Here is a 16,062-nt window from a genome sequence, read left to right on the forward strand (position 1 = left end):
CAATGTGCACTTTGTGCAAAGCAATTGCAGAACATGGACAGGTATGACTACGGTGTGCAACTTTCTAATCAGTCAGACCCTTCTGGAAAACTATTTGTGAACAGGTTTCGAGGACTATACCAGACACAGCCCAGTCATCTAATGAGAAAATAGGGACAGACAAAATAATAGAAAGCAAAAAGAAAACCAAATATGGATGCGCTGTAGTTGCTGTAGTTGCTGTAGGTCAAATCTAGAAACTATATAATCTTTGCAAAACAACTGGAAGTTTCAAAGAAACAGCAATCATTGCTATGACTTCAAGAAGTCTGACAATGCCAACTAAACACAGCCGTTGTGTCAAAACGTATGGTCCTCTACCCTGCACGTGTTTGCAAGTTTCCACATGTTCACTTACTAGCAGGTAAGTATGCCTATGGGCGGGGAAGTCCCAATGTGTGGGCAATTTCAATCACTTCTAGCAAACTACAATTGTTGCCTCTGAATCGCGACTAATCTGACAAATTTGCACAAGTAGAACCTTGCCAAAATGTCTAAGCTAGATGTAACAACACCGCATGTATGATGCAGAAAGTAGCCACATAGGACTGGAATTCAGTTTGAAGGCCAATGAGACGGTCTGCATAATGTTGGAAAGAAGTGCTGCTTCCCTGTTACAACCACTATGCTCATGGAAAGTTAAGGAAAGTATGACTGGTGCTTACAGTTATCGTGAAATGTTCTTCTCAGCACTTGCTTTGATCTTTCACAATCACCTGCCCTACACTGTGCATGGACCCCAAATCATAGGATGTTTTGGTTACCACCGGGATACCTTGTGGTGCTGTTGTTACAACTATTGGCTGCCAACTGATGTCCCCATTTTTGGTGAAGTAGTGGCCTCTTCCGGCAGCTCGTGTGGCAACAATCTACCTCACTAGCCTGCACAGAATCTTAGGTATATTGCAGTAAACCATACCCTCTGCACTCTTGTCAAGTTAAGGGGCTGATGGTGCACATGAACGTCCAGATCATGTCATTTGTGACTGTCTAAGTCTCATTAGGTGATACAAGCTTTTTTTTCAAATGTTCAGAAGAAAACTGCCATAGAGTGGACATCTCAGTTGTAAAAACTGTCTTTTCTATTGCTCACAGTCAACCAAATGCTGCTTATGCTTGTTTTGTTTATGACTTTGCGGTCAGATGGACTCATGCAGTCAGACAAGTGAATTTACTTAGGTAAGTTATGATGACTTGCTGACAGTAGAGACAGCAGTCTGCAAACAGTTAATACCATCACTGACTCGGTCTGCTCTCTGTACTGCAGATGTGGAAAGAAGAATATTGGTTTTATCTGTAGTCTGGGTGGTCTAGGACTGACTGCGCTTACATCTTTGATGTCCGAATATTGCAGCTCCACGATGCTGACAAAGCCATTTATTTATCCCATTTTGCTCAACAGCAGTTCATCGAGTCAAAAATTAGATTAGAAAAACGATTAAAAGTATTAAAAGTGTGAAAGAAGCAAACGAAATAGAATCTTTACTACCTCAAAAGCAAAAGAAATCTCTGAAGATTGCCAAGGAATCTGGCTTTCAACTGGCTTACCAATCTTCCTCTGAAAGAACACTGTTTTCATTTCCATAAGTTAGCCTTCCAAAATGCCCTTTGTCTACGATATGGTTGGAATCCTCAATATCTCAGAGAGAAGTGTGCTTGTAGTCAATATGTTAGTTTAGACCACTCACTACAAGCTCTACCTGTGCTTTTCTTGCCATCAAGCATAATTAGACACAGGACAACGTTCTTGCTGAATTGCTTTCTGGCGTATGGCATGATGTAGAAACGAAGCCAGTGCTGCAACCACTTAATGGAGAGACTTTGCCTCATAGAACTCAACAACAGATGACAAGGTAGGCTGGATATCTCAGCTAATGGCTTCTGGGGTGACAGCTTTCAAACTTTTTGACATGCCTGTCTTCAACCCTAATGCCACATTCTACAAGCCCAACTCTTTTGCCTCATGCTACAAGAAGCAGGAACAGGAGAAGAAGAAAAAGTATGATGAAGAGCTGGTTAGAAGAGTAGAGCAGGTTTCACTCACACCTCTTGTCTTCTCATGTGGAGGTGGTGCCAACAAGCTGACTTAAACATTTCTCAAATAGCTGGTCTCAATGATAGCTGAAAAACGTGATACGCCCTGCAGCCTCACCACCTGTTGGATGCCGCTTAGCTTTTGCACTCCTATACTCTTCCATTATGTGCATGAGAGATAGTTGATCCAGGAAGCACAACTGTTCTTGACAGTTTTCTCTCAGTTTTGACTGAGAGTCTTCTACGGAGTTAGCTACCTTGTCACTCTGTATTGCATTCTTGAAGTGTAGCTGTTGTAGATAGAACTTCAAGCTATCCTGTCATTGTCTTGTTATCTGAATTGTTGTTGTGACACATGTCTAAGAAGTGACAAGATCACAGCGTGAGGCATCTCTGAGGAGTTTGGCGTGTTACGAGAAGTGACAGTTTTTGACACTTGTGCTACCGAATAAGGAAATTAGGTGTGGGGTTTTGACTGAAAGACGCGTTGAATCATTGTAATATGCCGGTTGGTAAAATTGAATCAGTTAGTAATTTCTAGGCATTTTAGGAAGTGAACGCAAAGAGGTTGTGTGTAGTCATCAAATTAGATCATCATTATGAGCGTCTGCAACATAGTGTGGGAGGCCTTCCTCATCCTTCAAGAATACTGTTACAGTAGTTGTGGTGTTTTGTTTGTTGCTATGTGTCGTATAGTAGGAACTTGTTTTACTAGCTACTATATATGGACATCATAGTATCATAGCAGTCTGTTACTGTTGATGCTATACGTTGCAATATAATTTAAATATACCATGTGCTGAGCAGTAGTATTTATATTTTCGACTCATTGACAATACCTATAGCATACAATGACTACAAACAAAGATCTGCAAAGAGTTCTGAGCATAACTCTTCTACTATATACCAATATCAGCATCTCAACACTGTCTACTCAGTGAGGTTAACTGCACTTTCAGTAATTTCCAACAAGTCAATCTTTACGGGATGCTAGCTGAAAGATTTCATGTCTAGTATGCAAGAAGATCAGAGAAGCAGAAAACTGAGACGGCGACTCAATTGCATGACTCTGCTGTTTCTTTCCAGATGTGGTAGCAAAATGACTAGCGAGTCTTTGTAGAACATTGTTGCTTCTAGACTGCTACTTCCAGTTGAGCTAAACACAAGAGGACCAAATGAACCATGCTCTACTTGTTGAATTTGTTTGCCATAAGCATGCTTTCTTGTTCTTGTGAATGATGAGAATAGACTTGAGAGACAGGTGTTTGAGGTAGGAGGAACTATTGGGGTACAACACCCTTCTATTGAAACTGCTCTTTCTCCTTGTCTGCATCTGCCTTTAGTAGGTACTGTATGTCAGCTCCAACACTTGAATCAGTGTTAGTTGTTCGGTTTGGAAACCATTTGCCACGTAACGGTTCTAGAGCTCGTTTGTCAGCTATTTCATAACAGACTACGTTGAACAAGTCAGCAGTGATGTTTGCATCTCCTTGTGCCTCATAGTGAGGAAGCCACCTTTCTTGCAAATCATAGCTTGCCCACCTTCACGTTTCAAAAGCAAATCACATAATGGCCAATTATATGTTAAGCATTGGCAATCACAGAAATCATTCTTTAATTGAAGACTATGCTTTTCTACGAGACTTACAGTTAGCCAACTGGATCCTTTTTTACCTGATGGTAGTTATATCCATGTGCGTAGTAAATCCAAGGACTTGCTGTGAAATGCTTGGCTTTTAACTATCATATCAAGTGGTAGGAGGCACTGTGCATCTGTACTCCTGTTCAGTAATCAAAGCAACAAGTGGAGCAGTAATATGGCTTGATGGTTGCAAAGGTCTGCCACCCTTGAAGGATCAGGAATGTTTAATTAATCTACCAAAATTACAGGGCAAGGACAATATTTTTATGTCAGAGCCACAAGCATGTTGACCAGTTAATGAAGGCAGAAATTGCTAATGAAATAGCTTTCTCCAACTGTTTCAAAAGAGGTGAAATGCCTGAAATAGTTCTTAGAAGATAGGGCCAGCTATGAAGTACTCCTAGCATGAAGGTAACATGAGCAACATGAGGATGAGTCTTGGCAATTACTAAAAGTCTTTTTCAGGACCCACTTCTTCACTTTGTTTCCAACAGACTGATTAACAACAAAGATGTTGTCGGAAGCAGCTCTGAACTGTTGTTTTCCAGTTGTTATTAGGATACCATTGTCCTAGAAAACTTGGCACACTTCCTCAGTCACACCCTCTTTACTATTAGCCAAGTCTTTACAGTGTTAGGATAGTATCCAAATTGAATCTTTTTGTTAATGGCATCCCACCACTGCCTGATGTTGAGTACTTTTTTGCTTATGTAGCATCAGCAGCAAACTTATTGTTTACCGAGTTCAGTCAGTTGCATGATGCGTGGTAGGATGTCAAGAGCATACATAGGCGTAGCCACTGTATTCTTCTGCATTGTACCTTCAGTTGAATGTATCGCCTTATCTTCAACTGCAAGGATCAAAACTGCTTCTTGGTAGGTGTTAATGAGTTGCAGTGGCAATAACTGGACAGAGAATTCTGATGTTATGGAGGTGTTGATTGAGACTGTTGAGGCTGTTGAGACTGAGGTGTCCCCTATACTAGAACACTGTCCTTAGCCTTGCTTTGAAAGATGGCTTGCATTGCATGGATAACTGCTTTGCACCTACCTTTTTGTTCAGTGCAGACTAAAAAAAAGCACTCAAACAGATTTGCCAACATCAACTTTGACTACTTCCATAATAATTGACATTTGCAATAATCCTGCGAAACATTTTATTCAGTAGGATTAGTCAGCAGGCAACCGGAGCTTGTGAATACCTTTCAGATTCACATATTTAGAATAAAAACGTCTTGCAACTGCGGCAATAAGGACCTCCAGGGCCTTGAGTTCACATAGCTGTTGAACGAAGAGCCAACGCTAGTATCTTTTCAAAATAATAGGTGATATGTCGTCAACTGGACACCTCAATAGGACAGACTTATCAAATGTTGCTGATCATGATGTTTTGTACCTATCAGGCCTTGCCGGTCATGTTTTCACCAATTATTGCATTGAGGGCTATGACACTATTTTTAGAACTATCACAGATCTAATGCAGTGCTGCTTTGGTTTTACTTTGAAGCATGAGACAACTGAAGACCCTTGTTATCCGGTTATCTGATCTGATCTTATAGCTTTTGATTGCCTCAAGCGATATTGCAGTGTGCATTCTTCTCATAGCAACTCATCAAAACTACCTGATTTTCACTTGTCCAAACCTTTGAAGACTGATAGCATGCTCTTTAGTCTTGGACCTGGTATGAGTGTTTGGAAAATAAGGACTTGTATAACAACCAAAGCCTTCAGAGGAATGCTTGCCAGTGCCTTTGCATTTGCAAAGACCTGTAGTAAGCAAGATATTTCAGCAACAACGTTCTTTCTGGTTTCCAGATGGCAATAGAACAGTCTTTTCCAGAACGTAATATCACTGTGAATTTTGTTCAATCATCAAACAATATGGCTGAAGTCTAATCTTGCAGCTGGGTTGGCATGGCCTAGACCAATAAGGTGATACTTTCTTCCTTATGTTCTTGCTTTTCAATTGCCTGGGTGAATGCAGACATGTTGGAACCCGTCCATTAAAGACACATTTGAAAGCAGTGGAATGAGGAAAATTAACATTTTTTTTTAGGATGGTCTTTCAGTCACATTCATATTGCATCGTTGATGGTTCATTGGATTACAATTTGAATAGAGTACTTCCTGAGACAGAGTGGTCCCATTGACTGAGCTTTTTGACATAATAGACTTTGATTTGAAGTTCTGCGGCAACCAACACTTGAATTTACATATGTTTAATGCTTGTTCGTTTAGGGATATTGAAGCACCATCCAATTTTGTAGTGCCTGTATAGAAGATGGCTTGTTTTGATGATCCTTGCAGTTTAGACAACAGCTATGATATTTGGAATTGCAATTTCTTGCATTCATTTTTTAGTCAACGACCACTGCTATTGGTATAAGGAGCATTTGGACATTGTAATTTTTAGGATGTCAAAAAATTAGGGGCAAGGGACAAAATCATATTGAATTTCAACAGGTGATGTTTGATCCGGATAAATTGAAATTGGGATGAATCAAAACCAAACTCTGATTATAGTGCCAATTGGCAAATCCCTTTGTTAGGACACTGGCTCTGCTGTGATAACTGGGAAAATGACAACTTACACAGCACTAACATAACTGGAGGCCATGTTATTGATTTGCTCTCTAAGATCTTTCATCATATATGTCTTTGTGGCAACTGATCTAAACCCAGACGTACGTCTTCATTATCTGTAGTTCCAAAGTCCTGCTGGCGACTGTCAAGAGCAGGCTACCACTGTCTGATCTGTACGTGAAAGAGATATTAGTGTTGTTTTTTGGCTAGTCATACACTTCTCGCAGGAATTTTGATGCCAGCTGGAGCTAGTGTGTCAAACAAAGTGCTGAAGTTGATTTACCATAGCAGTGATTTCAGCTATGAGCCAGAAGAAATGGAACTTTGTAAAATCACAGTTCTTATGAGTAGTGTACTCAAAATATATGGCATGACTGACTTCCAGTCTGCAGACTATGTGTGTAGTGGACTACGTCAGGCTCAGGAAAGTGACATACCCTTAGTGCAGTCTAATCACATGATATTATTGCATTTGGTCGTACATAGCAATCAGAGGCAATGGATGAACCACCAATCACTATCACAAACGTTTATGAAAGGGCTAGTAGCTAGTTAGAGAGGTTTACCAGAACAGTCAAATTCAGGTTTGCAATTGCCGTGTCTTGTTGGGGTACCTGTCTGCAACCCCTAGCCTGGCTTACTAAACAATTATTTGAGGATGCATGGCTCAAGAGCAACGTTTATGTCTTGTATGTGATAAGTATCATTACTTTAACAATTACAGGCTATTTTAGCGGTAGTACAGACTTTGTGGCCACTTGAAATGATAGTTGCTTTGTATAATTTTAAATAGATTTTACAGGTAGCATGCTTACAAGTAAATTGTTGGCTAAATTCACAATACTTTGATAATTCCATTGTGATTTTCAGAAGGCTTATAGCTGTGGAAGTGAGGGTGTAAACACAGCTTCAGTGACTAGTTTATTTTGGTAGCCATTCACGTCTCTGCGTTTGTCTTGCATTTAAATAGGTATTTAGGAAAGCATCAGCATTATTTAGAAATCAATTTTAGGTCTAATTAGGTTAATATAGGCAAGTCTGACTGTGTGACATAGACAGTGATTGATCACTTATGTTTATGCTTTAGTATAGTACAAATTGAGGTTGTGCAATTTGATGCCTTATTGTTGATGTAGGACAAACTCACTTCAGTTGTGTTTGGCCTGTTGAAACTGAGAAATGTGCACTTTCTTGATGCTTTTAGAGATGAGGTGTTTACTGCAATTAAGGGATGCATCAAACAGGTAAATATTTGTCAACAGTTAGTTAATAATGTTCTTGAAATTGATTTTGTATACCAGACTGTACGCCGATTAGTTGGAATTGAGAGTGAACAAGATGACTTATCCAGCTCAAGGTTTTCGTATTCATAATTGATGCACTAAACTCTGTAGATGTGTTGCTTTCCTTTTCTAAGTGTTGCTGAGCATATGAGAAGACAGAGTTTTCATGAGTGGTTTGGTATGCTTCAGACTGTCTTCCACTCTGTTCTTGTCATCCTTCAGAAACTCTTGGTTGGTTTGGTGGAGTAGATGGAATATCATCCATAACTGTTCAATATTAAAACATTTTTGTCTAGGTTATCCATAAACTTATTATAAGTGTGGTGGACTTATATCAAGGTCATTGTACTGAAAAATATGCACAACAAGATATAATTATCTTATGAATCATATGTAGCTCAAAATGGAGATGCTAAGATTGAAGAAGGAGACAGTTTACCTGGAAAAGTGAAAGTAGATGTGGCTGATGTAATGGTATCAGTTGAAGTACTTGATCCATTACCTGAGGTTATGGAGGGGCCCAAATGTGCATCCAAGTTGTATGCTTATGAATGCTGTAGCTATGATAGTGCTTTATTCTTTCTTTATTTAGTGTAAACAATGTGAATGAATTTGGTGTTCTGAAGTACTCAGATATCAAAGCTGAGAGTAATGAGCTGCTTCGTTCTGCTTGTGAACTAGTTCATTTACGGTGTGCAAAGCTGATTGCTGTAAAAGCCAAAGTACTTTCAGTTCTCACTACTGTAAATATGGTAGCACTGATCTCATTTCTGTATAGGATGGTTCACTGGAACGTTTAGTTGCATCTGATTTTGTTCGCTTTGTGCAAGCATTAGAGCGCTTTATTAGAGAATGCCAGGCAGTGTGTGGCAGACAGAGTCACAGCCTTAGAGCAACTATATTGACACAGGTGCAGTTAAGCTGTTTTGTAATGGATCTTATGTTAATTAATAGTTGATGTTAGGCTAAGGTGTATTTGGAGAAATTTCATGAAGAGAAAAAGACAAAGCTAGTGTACGTATTGTGTCTAATTTTGAATTCATGAAGTAATGTTCTGTCTTACTAGATTGTTGCTGGATGGTGAGCGATGGAATTGCATTGATGAGGTACCTGTTCAGATACAAGAAATTGTAGCAGCACTGGAAGATGGGGGTACTGGCCGTGTTTTGTCAACTGTGAGATTGCAGAGTTGTATTTTCTGTCACAGGCACAGATGAGGTATGTTCTGTTCAGTCTGGACAGTCTTCTTTTGTGCCAGATAATGCTAAGAATAAGCTACAACTGAAAGCTGGAAATTTTGTTGTCTCAGGGTACACAACAATATTATCTGCTCAGCTGTCATGTAGTTTGATAAGATCTGTTGTAGAGCTGTCCTACTGTTGTTGAGAATCGCGTATGAATACTGTCGAACTGGTGATGATATTCCAATGCTATTGACTGACATAATGGCTCGTCTTGTGGAAGTTTTTCAGGTACTGCTGTTGTGTACATTTATGTGCATTTGATAGGTACCTGTTATGTGCACACTTTCACCATTGTTTTTATGTGCTGTGTTGCTATGCATTTGTGCACAATTACAGAAATATGTCTTGTTGAGTTTGCGTTTGTACTCTACTCTGAAGCTATTGCTGTCATTCAACAACAATCTTAATATTGGTTCTGTCATTGTTGGAGGTCTCTTTGAGGACTTAGTTGACATTTATATCCATAGCTGGTCATTAACTAGCTTTCACACTATTAGAGGGAAAACTTAGAAGTTTGAAGTCCAGGTGCACTTTTGTTTTATACTAAGGTGTTTCTGAACATTTGAGACATATAAAACCAATAAGGTTTAGCAATTTGCTAAACTAATGCAATAAAGAAAATGCACAATATACTGTTACCTGGTCAGGATTGTGTATATCTGAAAGTAGAAATTTACAAGGTTAGGGTTACGGTTAGGGTTAGGGTTAGTCAATGCCAGTAGGAACAGTCAAGAGAGTTTTATGAGCTGTTGTGTTCATATAGATGTTAAGAGCAGTCGTCTTGTCTTACTTTTCTGAACCTGTGTGGCTTCACACTTGTAGTCTTAACACGTTTGGTGTTATTGTAAATGTCAACTATCAACCTACGGACTTCTCCTTCTATTCCATGGTTGCTCAATAATTGAAAATGCTATGTCTAGAGACTCAAGTAAAGGCTTTGACAAGTTTATGAAGCATATATGCACACCAGAGATATGCTCTAGAGCTTTTGTTGATCTGCCTCGATTTTCTCTACCAGCGTGAAACCACACTGCTTGAGACTGGTAACATGCTCAATATGCAACACTGAATCAAAGTGTCTTTTTCAGTAATCTAGCACTCTGCTTCGCCTGTTATCAATTTCTGTCTATTGTTTATCAAGAAGGACATCAACTAGTTGGAGTTCAATTCTATTAATTTTTATAATTTTTATGTGTATACAACTCTCCATGTCGGTTACATTTCAGATGTCCCGTTGTACTTTTCACTAGGCTATGTAGCCAGTCTTGTTTGTCCTGTTTCACTGCTGCTTTGATGTGAGGACGTAGTTGTGCGTATCTACCTCTGATTTCACTGTTATCCAAGCATGAGAAGACTGCTACTTCTTTTCAATAAGCTGCTGGATATTTTCTGTAATCCAACTGACAGTTGCTTTTCTACTGTGTCAGTTACTGCTGACTGAAATTTCATCCATCTTTGATCTTGCAACATCTGCAAACACGTGTAGATCTCTGATAGCACTTGTGTCAAAACTGTTATGTTTTCAATACAAGTGAATCTTTCAAAGCATAACGATTAACTTTTGGCATTTGAACTTTTCTTACTTTTTTGAAGTTTCAGGCTTGTGATCTGATTCAATAAGGGCTCCTTGTTACTCTAGTGTCATGGGTCATGCTTTTCATATTGCCTGACAATATAGGGTAATCCGGGGTAACTCTTCGAGTAATTTGATACACACCGGTATATTGCTACGTATGAGTGTTGTAGTCGCTTGATCTTACTACTGTATATAGCAGTAGCCTTCTGCCAATCAGCATTTAGGCGACCATATCTGAAATATCAGTTGTTCTTGAGATAATTTGGGACTTTCGTTGGCACTGCCTACTTTTGTGAGTGGGGCAACCTTATGAAAAGAGTTTTGTTCTGGCACTACAACTTACAAATGGTTGTAACTATTGCTTGCTTGGGTGTGTTTCTCTACTGCATCTATTGTGGTAGCGACAATTAGGCATAACTATTAGATCTTTTGCCGTACCCTATGAATTTGCTACGCAGTGTAGGTGTTTTGTTGCTATCGCTTCAGCGTCCCGTATGTTCATTCAAGTAGCAATCGACTTGCTATGAAACTCATAATACTGCGTCAAGTAGTTTACTAATAGTAGACGAGATTCAAATCCTAAACTGGAGGTAAGACGCTTCACGCTCGAACAGGGTTAGATATTCACAGAGTTACAGCGGATGACCCTAGTCTTTTAAACTTTGTCTTGCAAGAGAACATTTTGAATACTTTTGCAGTCATTGAATGGATAGATTCACAAGTAGCAACGACAGAGACAATCTGGCTATTACTAGAACTCCAACAGTCATCCAGACACCAGAAAGAGTCACCAAGAGTAGTCGCATACCACACTGTGAGCTCTTGATCTCCAGTTGGCTCTGGATATTTAACACCCAGTCCTGTGCCTAGAGTCACTGGCTCTTCCCCAGTGCCATTCCTACTTGTGTCCACACGCGGGGAAGTGGACTCAGCTTTGCAACTGGTAGCAACAGGAAATTCAGGATTGCAGCTTTCCAGACTGGCACACCTAGTGTTTCACCATCTTCAGCTTGCCTAATACTGAAGTTAGCATGTAGTCCTTCTCCAGGCAATGGTACTACTAGGAATACTAGGTGTTGTGGGGCATCCTCTTTGAGGGTTTGGTAAAAGAACTTTCACAGTATGCATTGTGACACACACACACACACACACACACACACACACACACACACACACACACACACACACACACACACACACACACACACACACACACCTTGACCCTTGAGGCTGGCCATCTATTGATGATGCCCGTCTTTTGATAACGGCCTGAATATATATCTCATTTCTTTTTCTGGATCTATTATAACGAATGGCATCACATCTATGTCGTTCCATATCTTGAGCTGTTGTGAATGATCTTCAAGACTTTATATAGAGTCTTCTGACATTTTGTTACAGTTAGCTAACCACACTTCTTTTTAAAATAATAGTTTATGTCTATCGTAGTTTGTCTCATCTGTGGAACATTGGATATCTACTACTACTAATATGCATGCATCTGACTCTAAGAGCGAATCACGCTGACAGCTGGATTAACTGTGATTAGGCTAACTATGATTAGGCTAACAGTAGCACAAGCACGTTCACACTGCTAACTATAATTAGTAAGTATGTGGGCACGTGAGTGTAATTAGTCTCGACAGTTTTCATCCATCATATCTGGCAAGAATTCACGTGAATTGTCTTGACGAATCCATTTCTTTAGGTTTTGAAGAGGGAAACATTTAGTTTGCTTTCTCTGGCAGCTCCTTCAGGGACGGCAGGAAGCTGTCAATTGTAGAGGCACGAACGTAGTACACATCTGCCTGCGCTTCCGTATACGTCACCATGTGTTTGTACGTTTAAACATACAACACCACATCAGAAACATCAGCGGCATGCTCATTCTTGTATACTACCTCACGTGCCAAAGTCACGTGCAACCACTAATGGGACTAATGTGGTTGTAATAGTACTCTTTCCAGCGTTAGAATGGCGTTACACTAATCATGATTAGGACCGGTGTGAACGAGTGGCGTTAGTGCACTAACGCCAAACTAATCATGATTAAGCCCGGTGTGAACACACTCTAATACAATTAGGGAAGAGATAAAGTAATTTTATGATGTTATTACCAAATATGTCAACATCAAATATGTGATCACGTCATTAATTGACGTCATTATATTTAATGACGTCATATCAGCAGTTGGCAAAAAATCCTGGCTAGAACTCTGATGTTCCTCATTCTATTCTTTTCTATTCTGTCCTTATCCTATTCTGTGCACTAGAAGAGAGGAGTCATGCTTGAACTCCTTCAAATAGTCAACAAAGGTATATGTTACTATACGGTGATCAAAACTGTGTTTGCTGGTCTGGGACAATTTGTGGACAAATTTGACAAAGAAAGGCATTATGGTCACCACAACAACAAATCACCCCAACTTTTGCCATCTTCCCACAAAGGCAAGCGATCTGACACACGCCATGTATTGTCAAATTGACACCTCTAGGCTTTCTTCACTACCAATAACAGTAACTGGCAAAGGAAGGCTTTACTGAGTGCGTTCATCACCCGTGAAGTAGGCGACTTCGGCAGGTACTTTGATACGGGCTGGGCATTCTAGAGGATAGGGCTTGTGTGGGTCTTCATTTGGAAGATAACTCAAGGAGTCTTTCTATTGTATCACTGTTGTAGAGTGGGTTTGGTAGAGTGAGTCTTGTTCTCCAGTGACTATTGCATAAAAAGAATTAAGGTGACAGTATTCTCTTATGTCTGGGCAATAATGTCGCGAATTGATCATTACATTATTTTCACCAGTAAGATTTGTAGTCACTGACGTGCCACGTCGACGTTTCCCTTACAAGCAGATATTTAGTTGCTGTAATCTGTCATGTACTTTAAAAAACACAGTATACGCATTTCCCTTGACAGTGGTAGGTTATCAGCGTCTAAACGATTTGTACCAGCTGTATCGACCGATCAGGGTTGGTAGAACAGCCGTGACATGATACATATATGATTGGTTGCCAGTCTCTTTTACGCAGTTGGATGGCTGGTCATCAGCTGTGACATCAGCAGGTGGGAATGAGGCATGACACAGTTAACAGATCAGCTGGATCTGAAAGGTGATATGCTTGTACAATATCTATTGTAACTGATGAGCTTTCAGGAACGTGATATTTGGATATGTAGTTGAGGCAAGCACACCCTTTTTAAAATTTGCGTACAGTTTATGTACGTATTGTAGCAAATGATTGAGCCTCTGGCTGAAAAAAGATCATTTGCTGATTTCGATGATTTATTTAAATAGTTTACAGAGAGATTTCCACTTTGTTTGACTGTACTTGGATTTTTTGCCAGATTTCTGAAATTTGAATGGTAATCTTGCTATGGTCAGCCATTGTTTCCATAGATATGTCATGAAAATTTTGTAAAGACTAGCCATAGCCAGTATTTGGATTTCCATAGAGCAGACAAGTTAGACACAAATCACAATGATAGTAGGCACGTAACAAAGATACACGTGACTTTCTAATTATTTTCGGCATTGTGAACTCTATTGTCTGCTTCAACTCTAAACACAGTAGCCAATTCTCAACATGCTTTAAAGTGAGTTTGGATTGACCGCTGGAGAAACTGATGATAGGTTGTCTATTAGTAGTCATGTTTTACGGATGGCCATTGTTGGTGCGCAGAGAGCCTTATGTATGGCCAGCATCCAACTTTACAAACGTTGTCGTGGTTTCTCAACTTGTAGCAAATTTGAGGATTGTGCGGATTTTCTTGATGGGTGTATAGGTAACCACGGTTGCTTGCGTAAAAATGTTATTGGTGGATGGATGTGTTGTTGCCAGGTTTCGCTGATTTTGGTAATGTGCTGTCATTTAGGAACAGTGCACACCATTAAGATTTGATAAGAGTCTGAATTTAATTCTACGTTATGAACACTGTTGTCCAATTTCAAGCAGTATTGGGGGTCGTATGCCACTACTTGGTTTGCTGCCTCCGATGCTATTCCGTCTTGTTTCAAAGTTTCTGATAACATGGCGCTTACTAGTATTCGGGGTGTATTGTTTATTTGGTGCAATGGTTTTTGCTTTCAGTTCTCGTAATGGTGCGGTGTTTGTTCAGGGGAGGTGTTTAAACGAGGAAATATGGTAGTTGCGGTTAATGTGAACACGTTGGACTACCCACTTCTGACCATTGAATTCGCGTACAAGTCTGCATACATGCTTGAATTGTTCACAGCACGCAAATGAGTGTTTACTGCAGGCAAGTGGACTATGTCTAGTATGATAAACACATGAGAACAGGTTCTGGTATGGTTATCATTGTCTTTCTTACAAGGGTAACTGGCATTGGGGAACTGGCATTGGGGAACTACCTAATCTTTAGTAAACCATTGTCAATGCTTTTGTGAGCAGCAGTTAACTAAATTGATTTCAGTTTGATATGAATTATATATATTTATTAATTGGGTGTTGGAAGCAATTAGCCTTTTCTCAATTTACAGATTTTTAACAAGCGAACTTGGCAACTTGTACTAGGAGCGGGTGCTTTACAGACAGTGGGACTGAAGAGCATAACAGCAAAGCACTTAGGTGATGATGACGTCTGGTTTGGAGTGTGTCGTGACCAAACTGACATACTATAATTGCAGCTCTTTCATCTCAATGTATGAGTGCAGTGGCAGCTCTCATTCCTAGTGTAAAAGCATACTTTGAAAGTCGCTTGCTAGTTAGAGAAAGAGTGCTGTTGGGACAGTTTAATGTTCTTACTGAGGTAAACTAACAGTTGACGAATTACAAGTTTTCATATATAGAGTCTTCCTCCTTAGGACTACAAGAACCACGTGAGGGAAATTCACGCTAAATTGCTGTCCATGATAGAAGATGTGATTGTGAAACAGCTCAGCAAGGTTTCTTGCCAATCACCAATTTTGAACTATTGTTAATCTTTGGTCTGTGTTTGCAGTGGGATTGCAAATCTACAGCTCCTTCAGCAAGTTTTCGAAACATTGTAAAGCAAATAGTCAAGCTTTATGATGTTCTGAATTTGCTACTGTCTGTAGAACAGCTAAAGGTGTGAATTTGTGATATTGAATATACTGTACTTTTGTTGAAGATGGTTTCTTGGCAGAATCTGTTTCAAGATGTACAGAAAGTTTTTCATACGACATTAAGGCAGAGAATGACTAAGCTTGATATTAATCAGTCTTGTGGGGAGGTGACACGGTTTGTATAACTACACATGTTTGTAATTATAGCTGTGGTATTTAACGTTTTTGATTGTAGGCTGTTACAGGTTGAATTAAAGTTTTTCGTTGACAGTCTTAGGGATTTGTCTGGACTTGAGGGTATACAGATATATGTCGATTATGGTATCTGGACAAATACATAGACATTTCAGGAGATAATGTACTTGAGAGTTTGTACCACTTGAATATCTGGATATATTTATTGATGTTGCACTTCATTTTTTGCGCGAATGATTTATTTAGTTCTTAACTGTCACAGCAGCTACTGTGAATGTCAAAACTGCAGTTTGCAGCATCACCGCCTAGATGAGCATCCATTGTTGAGAAAGCAGAAGTCAAGATTTACCAACTTCACGTCTGTCCAAGCGTTTCGTGACTGCTGTCGCTGCTTGTCCTTTCACTGAAAGTAATTAATAGTT

At 39.6% G+C, this 16,062-nt stretch overlaps 1 protein-coding gene across 3 annotated transcripts in view; it reads left to right on the forward strand.

Moving 5' to 3' along the window:
• LOC134179560 (vacuolar protein sorting-associated protein 54-like) overlaps positions 1–15,856 on the forward strand; it is a 29,199-nt gene extending 13,343 nt beyond the window's left edge. For 2 of the 3 annotated variants that reach the window (XM_062646495.1, XM_062646496.1), the window contains 17 exons: positions 7,434–7,541; positions 7,599–7,654; positions 7,715–7,811; positions 7,877–7,919; positions 7,978–8,119; positions 8,173–8,302; positions 8,359–8,490; positions 8,545–8,594; positions 8,647–8,732; positions 8,788–8,890; positions 8,947–9,052; positions 14,900–14,987; positions 15,047–15,168; positions 15,224–15,304; positions 15,361–15,468; positions 15,526–15,620; positions 15,681–15,856. In XM_062646495.1, coding sequence (XP_062502479.1) covers positions 7,434–7,541; positions 7,599–7,654; positions 7,715–7,811; positions 7,877–7,919; positions 7,978–8,119; positions 8,173–8,302; positions 8,359–8,490; positions 8,545–8,594; positions 8,647–8,732; positions 8,788–8,890; positions 8,947–9,052; positions 14,900–14,987; positions 15,047–15,168; positions 15,224–15,304; positions 15,361–15,468; positions 15,526–15,620; positions 15,681–15,786 — 1,653 coding nt within the window. In that variant the 3' untranslated portion in view covers positions 15,787–15,856. Of the gene's footprint in view, positions 1–7,433; positions 7,542–7,598; positions 7,655–7,714; positions 7,812–7,876; positions 7,920–7,977; positions 8,120–8,172; positions 8,303–8,358; positions 8,491–8,544; positions 8,595–8,646; positions 8,733–8,787; positions 8,891–8,946; positions 9,053–14,517; positions 14,659–14,899; positions 14,988–15,046; positions 15,169–15,223; positions 15,305–15,360; positions 15,469–15,525; positions 15,621–15,680 lie in introns of those variants that run through there. The other variant, XR_009969888.1, reaches the window with a different exon arrangement.
• The last annotated feature ends 206 nt before the right edge of the window (positions 15,857–16,062 follow it).

This window comes from Corticium candelabrum, chromosome 5 (assembly GCF_963422355.1).
Source record: "Corticium candelabrum chromosome 5, ooCorCand1.1, whole genome shotgun sequence".
In the NCBI taxonomy this organism is placed as follows: Eukaryota; Metazoa; Porifera; class Homoscleromorpha; order Homosclerophorida; family Plakinidae; genus Corticium; species Corticium candelabrum.